Source organism: Poecile atricapillus, chromosome 4 (assembly GCF_030490865.1).
Source record: "Poecile atricapillus isolate bPoeAtr1 chromosome 4, bPoeAtr1.hap1, whole genome shotgun sequence".
Classification (NCBI taxonomy): domain Eukaryota; kingdom Metazoa; phylum Chordata; class Aves; order Passeriformes; family Paridae; genus Poecile; species Poecile atricapillus.
The window spans coordinates 32,758,521-32,767,345 of record NC_081252.1 but is presented as its reverse complement, the minus strand read 5'-3'; the positions used below and the strand labels follow the sequence as shown (position 1 = coordinate 32,767,345).

The 8,825-nt window shown below is 44.8% G+C and overlaps 1 protein-coding gene across 5 annotated transcripts in view; it reads left to right on the top strand.

The window, feature by feature from the left end:
• Positions 1-5,209: 5,209 nt before the first annotated feature.
• The window catches only part of SH3D19 (SH3 domain containing 19), an 82,863-nt gene continuing 79,247 nt past the window's right edge, over positions 5,210-8,825 (top strand). For 3 of the 5 annotated variants that reach the window (XM_058838725.1, XM_058838724.1, XM_058838727.1), the window contains exon 1: positions 5,210-5,349. In XM_058838725.1, the coding sequence (XP_058694708.1) occupies positions 5,232-5,349 (118 nt within the window). In that variant the 5' untranslated portion in view covers positions 5,210-5,231. Of the gene's footprint in view, positions 5,350-7,397; positions 7,599-8,825 lie in introns of those variants that run through there. The other 2 variants (XM_058838729.1, XM_058838726.1) reach the window with 2 other exon arrangements.

The following is an 8,825-nucleotide window of genomic DNA, read 5'->3' as shown; positions in this document are numbered from 1 at the left end:
CTTTGCATTTTTTAAAAATCCTTTGTCTGCATTCTTTTGTGGTCTGAGGCTCCTGTATCTCAGCCAAACACTGATACATTCATTGCAGGCTTCAGCTGCTTTGCAGAGCCTAAATAGACATTGAGGCTACACGGGCAACTTCAATTAAGCAGTTCTATAGAACTGACATTTTTTGTTGAAAAACAGTGTCTTTTTACAGGGCCAAACAAAGTGGCAATTCCAAAGATGCAAATCAGAACAAAATACTTATAAAACAATAACTGCCAAAGCAACTAATTGTAAGCATTCAGCAGAGAGTACAAAGATCCATTTACCCAGTTATTTCCTTCTTTTACTCTACCATTGTGAAATTACAAGTATGTACATTACAGCAAAGAGGCATATGATAAAGTAAAATTTCAGTGAGAAATTTCCAGATCTTAATAATCAAATTGCAGATTTTTTGAGACAGTAAAGTTCTTTTTCTTGGAGAAGTGTAGCTATGAAAATATACAAAAGCCTTTTATTCCTACGCACATGTATGGAGCAGAGATTCTCACTGAAGTAGAAGAATGCAATTATTTTTCCTTTATCCTGCCTGTAAGACACAAAAACATTGTACTTCATGAAAGGCCTTAGAGCAACATATGCCACATGCTGATGCTTTCCTCTCAACCACCTTAGACTACAGCGTTTTCCTTCTTTTACAGTTCTTTTTTTTAAATTCAGCTTCTGCAACTTGCATCTATATGTACCTTTTCTTCCCATTTTGTTTCTTTTTGTAATTTCTATTGGTTTATTTGCCGAAAAGTAAAAGAGGAGCTTGGTTCCTTGACTTTCTGAAGAGAATTTCCCACATGGCTTTAATCCTTCTGCACTTCAAATCATTTGGTCCAATTCATTCTCTTTGTTTCCTTCTTCCCTTGGGCCCATCAAGCAAGCAGCAAAAGTCTCTGTGTGTGTGTGTGTGTGTGTGTGTATTCTGATCTGAGCCAAATGATCGTGAATTACTCTGTCTGGCCTAGGTTATTATTAGACTTGCCAGCAACTGTGGCTCTTTTGATTATTTCAACAGCTGGTTTTGTTGCTTGTCTAAAGACTCAAAAGCACAACCCTCTCCTCCCCGCAGAAACTGCTTACCCAGATAAAGGGCTGTATCAGGATCCAGTCCAAGACTGCTAAGGTAGATCTGCCATTGCTGCTCAATCTACCTCCTGCAGACTTGTTAAAGCCTACCTCCCTTCCTAGGTACCTCTATTATTTACACAACTATATCAGGTATCAAGCCAGTGATGTGTGGCATTTGACAAAGAAACCCTAAAGCTGTTTATCACTTGAAAATACCAACATAAACTAGAAGTGAGTCAAAGCTCACAGACAGAGCATGGATGAATGCATCTGGCAAGCACTCACTATGAAAGAATTACTTGCAAGAAATTGAGGCATTTAAAACCTAAAAACCAATTCCAAGCTTGGATGCTTGTGGTACTCCTCAGGGGTCCAAATTGGGACTCGTGCTGTTTAACATCACTGATATGGACAGTGGCACTGAGTGCACCCAGTGAGTTTAGCAATGACACCAAGTTCTGCAGTGTGGTTGACAAGCTGGAGGGCAGGTATGCCATCCAGAGGGACCTGGAGAGACTTGGGAGGTGGGCCTGTGCAAATCTCCTGAAGTTCAACAAGGCCCAATGGGAGGTCCCACTCCTGTGTTGGGATAATCCCAAGTGCAAGTACAGGATGGACAGGGAACGGAATGGATCAAGACTACCCCTTGGAAGAAGGACTTGGGAGTGCTAGTGGATGAGAAGCCAGACATGTCTCAGCAACGTGTGCTTGCCGCTCAGAATCCCAACCATATTCTGGGATGCATCAAAAGACAAATGGCCAACAGGCTGAGGAAGGTGATTCTCCCCCAATACCTTGCTCAGGTGAGATGCCACCTGGAGTGCTGCAGCTGGCTCTGGGGTCCTCAGCAAAAGAAAGACACGGGCTTGTCAGAGAGAGTCCAGAGGAAGGCCACAAACATAACCCGAAGGCTGAAACACCCTGACAAAGAACAGACTTTGAGTGAGGGGAGACCTCACTGTGGCCTTCCAGTACTTCAAAGAGGCATAAAGAAAGAGGGAGAAGGACTTTTAACATGGGCACATAGCAACAGGACAAGGGGAAATGGCTTTAAGCTAAAAGAAGGTGGGTTTCAATTAGAAAGAAATTCTTTTATGAGAGGGTGGTGAGGCACCACAACAGGTTGTCCAGAGAGGCTGTGAATGCTCCATCTCTGGAATGCTCAATGCTTCCATCTCTAGAAGTGTTCAAGGCCAGGCTGGATGAGGCTCTGAATAATATGGTCCAGGGGAGCAAAGGCATCCTTGCCCTTGGCAGCTGGGTTGGAATTGGATGATTTTTAAGCCCCCTTCCAACCCAAACTGTTCATTACCAGTACACTGGCAGTGTGAGCATGCTTACAGATAATTATCCTGAAGAATTCTACCTACTAGGAAGCAACCTTCTTTTAGGGAGATTGAGCATTATTGTATATTTTTTGCAAAAAATTCAGAAATATGATTCAAATATTTCATTGAATGCTGCCTCACATTTTAATTTTGTTTAAATGTTGTGAAATTTTCTTGTTTCCAGGAGTACTGATTGGGAATTGTTTCCAGTACTACTTACAGTAATATGTTGGTTATTGCTACCTGAATGTTGTATCCACATATGAAGTTTATCTTAGTTGGATCTCTTAATTTCTGGTGAAATCCATCTTCAAGCAATTACAGGCATTTTTTGAATGGCTCCTCTAGCCCTAAATACAGTCGCTGTCCCGTGTACGTTTCCAGCTGGCAGAGCTTGATACATGGCCAAGTGGTTGCTTCAGTGACTTAATCAATTTCTATATTTTGGTAATTGCACTTCCATTTTTAAATTGGACTTTCACAGTAATCACTGAGGAACTCTTGATGATTGTCAATGTTAAACGCTCATGATCGCTCTGTACTGTATTATGTGATTTTTTGGGAATGTTTTCTTAGTAATAGCTGGAGCTATTCAGCGTGATTTTCTTAAGTCTAAGTTTTGTCCAAATGTATTTTTCTATTTTATATGCTTGGAAGCCTGTGTATCAATTTCATCAGCAGCAACAAAAGGTTTAATCCAGTTTTTGAGGGCTCTTTGAACTTGTGTTATGTTCTATGGTTTATTTCTGTTTTTTCCTTCCTCAGTAGTTTTACATCATACCAAGTTTCCTTTCTGCCAAACAGCAGTTAAACACATAGTATAAAAAGGAGATATTCAGGAATTGGAAAGTGGATGGTCCTTGTTGTTCTTTGTGGTTAGTGGAGTTAAGGAGCTGAATACAGGTGCTGCATTTTGGCTTCATAGTAGAGAATCAGAATACAAGCAACACACAGTTAGTTTTACATGGGAGAGTCTCTTCTGTCTCTCACACATGCACATACCAACAGCATGTACCTGTGACATCAGTGCTCCACTGAAGAGTTTTCTATCTGCTCTAGATCACATACAAGGCATGCTGATCTTGTACTGAAATTTGTAAGATATTTCCTTGGACTACCATGCAATCTATCCATGCAGAGGTCATCCAAAGCATGAGGCTTTTCAGAACACATATCTGTAGTGGAAGGTTTCATTTGTCTGTTACACAGTCCTGCTGTACATTCAATTTTATTCCTGGCCTCACATCTTTTTACAGTATAAAGCTTCATGTCCTTCAAAGCCTAACTATTATACCACTTGAACACTAAGAGCTGAAGCGGAAAAAAGCCTCTCTTAAGGGACAGTGTAAAGTCAAGCACTGAAAAATGCACAATCATTTGTATTCATGCATTATATATTTTTCAGTTTTGTGACGACTTTTTTTCCAGCCTGTACAATATACTGTATTCACTGTGAGCATAGAAAGTGCTCAGTGTGTCACCATAGATATTGCTCAACATTAGGATTACTCACTGTTTAGTTACATCTTCATGCTCTAATTTGTGATCATATACTTTATTGGTTTATTGTCCCTTATTCACTTGCTCTGAAGCTGAATTTATCTTCCTTATAGCCTGTTTAGTAGTAGCTACAATGGAATAATATGTTAAAAGATTTATGATTTGGTTTTGCAGCTACCATGTGAAGTGAAGAAGCAATATAATTTCTATTTAGATATGGGCAACAGAGGCACGGGGGAAAAAAAAGAAAAACAGAAGTAAAACCACACAGGTGTCGACTTAAAATGTGGCAATCTTTTCCATATCATTTCAGCGCTGGTAAGTGTGTACCTCACTGGTTTCAAGTAGATAACTTCTGAAGTACTTCAAACCACGGTAATGAACTCAGGCCAAGACACACATCCTCCTAGCCGTGAACCACAACTGCTGCCGGTCAAAAGCCTGCTGCCCCCAGCCCTCAGCCAATATCAGGGCCACAATGTGCTGCACCTACAATTCCGACAGCTCCCGGGGCTCCCGACTTTCCGGCCACGCACAGCAACTGCCCTTCTCCCCTCACAGAATCACAGGATTGTTAGGAGGCCATCTAGACCAACCCCCCTCCAAGGCAGGGTCACCGAAAGCAGGTGATACAGGGACGTGTCCAGGCGGGTTTTGAGTGTCTCCAGAGAGGGAGACTCCACGACCTCCCTGGGCAGCCTGTTCCAGTGCTCTGCCACCCTCAATATAAAGTTCTTCCTCACGTGGAGGTAGAACTGTCTGTGGTTTAGTTTATGGCCACTGCTCCTTGTTCTGTCGCTGGGTACCGCTGAAAAGAGTCTGGCACCATCCTCCTCTCGGCATCTTCTTGCCCTCGTCACGAGGCGAGGCAGACCTCTCGCCCTCCCGCCGCAAGCCCCTTCTCCCCCTCGGCAGGAGCCGCCCGGGTTCGCACCCCGCGCTCGCTGCCGGGCGGTGCCGCCTCGGGCCCCGCTCGCCGGCCCAGCCCCGCGCGGTGCCCGGCGGAGCGCGGCTGCCCGGCGGCGGCAGCCAGGTACCTCCCCCCGCCGCCGCCTCCTCCGCCCCCTTTTGTGGCGGTGCCAGGCGGCCGCCGGGTTTCCTGCTGACGCCGGAGAGCCGCGGATGGGCAGGAAAGGCCGCCTCTCCTCCCGCCTCGGCCCGCCGGCAGCAGCGCAGAGCGGTCTCCGGGAGGAGCGCGGCGGAGAGGGCGCAGGTGCGGGGCGGGCCCGGCGGCCGCGAGGGCCGGGCGGCCGCGCCGAAGAGAGGGCGCCGGCCATGGCAGCCCCCGCTTCTTGAATGCTGCCAGCCGCCCCTCCGCCGCCGATGGCCGAAGCCTGGAGGCTGGAGGAGGACGAGGAGGAGCTGCGGGAGCTCGGCAGGAGGCACCGGAGGGTCGCGCTGAGCTCGGCGGCAGGTGAGCGGCGAGGGCGCGGCGGGCCGTGGCGTCGCTTCCTCGGGGCTGGCCCTGGCCCGCTCCCCGTGTCTGGATTCCTATCGGGGGCAGGGCGGTGTTGGCGGTGCCTCCCCGAGGTGTCCCGGCCCCGGCGGCCTCGCCTTAGGGCAGCTCGGTTCAGCTCAGGTGCATCCGAGCCGCAGGCGTGTGCCCGCGGGCCGGCCCCAGAGCCTGCTCCTGCTCCGAACTGATCATAGTCATACAGTGGTTTAAATTAGAAGGGGACCTAAAGATCACCTGGTTCCAGCACCCCTACTGTGAGCAAGGGCGCCTACAACTAGGTTGCTCAGAGTCCCATCCAACCTGTCCTTGAGCACGTTCGGGGATAGGGCATCCACAACTTCTCTGGGCAACCTGTTCCACTGTTTCAGCACCCTGAAGCTAACACGGGCACGTGCAGACCAGCACAGACATGTCCTAGTGCATAGCGTGTCCTGTCAGGAAATTAAGTGCCCATTTTTTGCAAAGTGCCAAGGTAGAGTAACATCTAGATAGCAAAGTTTTTCTCATTTAGCTATTTCTCTGTAGGTATGGACAGCAGGCCCTGGCCAACAGGCAAGAACCAGTGCATGAGAGAAGGAATGGAGCTAGGGAGTGAGCAGGCCTGGACAACAGCAAGCTTTTGTTTGAAATTATGAACTCGAGTGGACCCTGGCAGCAGCTGAAATTATTTAATTCAGACATCATTGTTAATTGGGGGTCAATGGGCATGTCACTGTCCTGTAGTCCCTGAGATGTGAATGCAGCATTTCTTTTTCTATCAGTGTAAAATCCCTTCCAGAATTAATCATTTTCATAAGGTCTGTTTCCAGGTAAAATCTCAGCCATGCTACATAGTTGAAGTGGAATTCCAAATATTCTGATTTTTAATAATTATGATACAGCTGTAACAATATAACACCTGCAATTCATGTGAGTTTGCATCCATTTGAGCAATAAGAAATTGAGTATCCCTTTGTAGTTGACAAAAACACAGCAGCATGAGGGATATTAGAGGAAAACTTTCTACAGGCAGACCTTGTGGCCTTCAGTGGCTCAAGTTATGTCAATGCCTATCTGCAGGTGCAGGATTAGCAGGGCCTTATTGAAACCACTGTGGTTTGGCTTGTCTGCAGGGTTTTGCTTTGTCTGGGGTAGAGTGCAAAAAACCAGTGTTGGTTCCCATATGGTTTCCTCAACAGTAGAACGTTCGTGCTGCTGGTTATGATGTCTGTTTTCTAAAGGTGTTTCTTCTAGAGGTTTTTATTAGCAGAAAACAAAGAATTGGTTCTACAGTTTGTATATGTATATAACCTTTGCCACGTTCTTGTGAAACCAAGCTTGTTCCCAGAATTTGTATTTGGCACAATGCTATTAACCAGTAACGAAAGCTATTTTTTTCAATTTTTACTAGTATTTTTTCCTGACAGACACCCTTTGAAATAAGGCCAGCAGTGTTTGTTTACCTTACTGGTGTAAAGTGTGTGTGAATGGACAGCATTCTGCTTGAGCTGTCTCGCCTTCTTTCCATCTGTTTGCACATCTCTACCCTGGAAAACACCACCAAGACTCCCAGTGGAATATTCTTAAGGCATCAGTGAAGAATATCATCTGAAGTAGATGAGTTTACTGCTGTTGCCTTACCTGAACTTTATTTACATACTTTTATTTGCAAACGTATTGAAAATGAGTGAGGATTTTTTTGCATGTAATGTGTGGTTACATTGCCAAAATGGTAATATAAATAGGTGTTAAATAAGCCTGTGAGGTATTTTGTTGTAGGGTTTAAAAAATGTAGTGGCACTTTAGCAGGCTGTCAAATTGAGTATTTCAGTCTGTTAAACTAATTGTGAGTGCAAGCAGCTTAAATTTCTGCTATGTTCAGTCTGTGCATGGAAGTGCATAAGGGCAGTTGATCACCTTTGTCCTGCTGGTGCGAGGTCTGTGTGCAAAGTGGGAGCTGAAAGGTGAAAGTTCACAAAAGTGCTTCTGACTTACTGAATGCTCAGACTTAGTGGTTTATTGGGGAAGCAGCGCACAGGAGGCTCTGGAATGAATGAGTAGTATTTTCCCTTGAAGCCAGTCGCAGTTGTGCTGCGCCATGTACTGTAGGATGAAGCCATCTAGACTGAACTAACAGCTTGCTGCTGCTCTACAGGTGTGATCTCCTTTGGGGATGTGCACTTCTGCTCTCTCTTGTGTGTCAGCCCTACTGCTTGTCCAACCTGTTGGTGAGTGAAGTCACTGGAGTTGTGGTTTGGTGGTAGCCTGGGCTGATGTACTGGGTGGCTGCCTCACTTGCAGCCCTTGTGCTTGCTAGAACCTGCACCAACCTGTTCTGGTGCATTGTCCAAGCAGAGAGATATTTTTCTAGTTCTCTTCAGTGGTTGGGAGTCTTTTGATTCAGCTCGCTGAAATGGTTTTGAGTGAATGTTGAAGCTGGCACAAGGGAAAGAGCAGGAATATGCAGCCAGAGGGAGGTAAGAGCCTATGCCAGTCAGAAGTTAGTTTGGCTTAGATTGCTGTGAAACTGCAGCCTGACAGCTGTTGGAGACCTACTCATGGTTTGTTTGGTTTTTTTAAATTTGATTCACTGGAGGGTTCATTTGTTTGGTTTTTTGCTGTGTTGGGTTGGGGGCTTTTTTGCTGGTTTAATGAGCTGAAAATGCTTGCTTAAGCACTAGACTGCCAGAGCAGATGTTGAAGCAGGGAAACTTGGAGGAATGAGATAGGCAGAATCATTTGTGTCCATGGGGTACTTGTAGATAGCTCAGGTGACTTGTCTTGACTGCCTGTGCCTACCACACAGCATATCCCATGTCATAGCATTATTTTCTCTGAATTCAAGAAAGTTGGGTTTTTTTGCATTTTGTGGAAAACCCATGAGAAGATATTAAATAGAGCAATTTGAAACTTCAAAAGAAATTATTTTCCCTTTGAGAAAATGCTGATTGAATTTTATATATATATATTGGTTTTTTTAGGTTATAGGGAGGAGAACTACAACACATTCTTTAAAAACTGAGAACAGTGAAAGTAGCTGCATAGGTTCATTAAAACTGAATCATCTGGTAACCTGCTCTGGGAAAGGAAACCACTTCTGTTGGAAATTTTTAAGCTTTTTTACTGCAATATAAATAATGTGATCGATTTCTACCTCCCTTGTTGCTTATTTCTGTCACACACATTATTGTTCTGGAAAGTTATAGAGACCACAGGATCTTTACTGGATTTTTTTGTTTAGAACGTTAGTATTTTTACTTAGTTCATTTTCAATAACATGGAAACAAAAAAATTCCAAACAAAACAGAACAGCCTCACTAAAATGTTGTTTCTCCATAGGCTTACAGGTTCTCTCCAGTCTAACTCAGGGCCTTAATCTGCTGTACTTTATTACTTTCACTACCTTTTTATTCTGTGACTGTTAACTGAAGTGGACTTGCAGGAAAGTTTATACT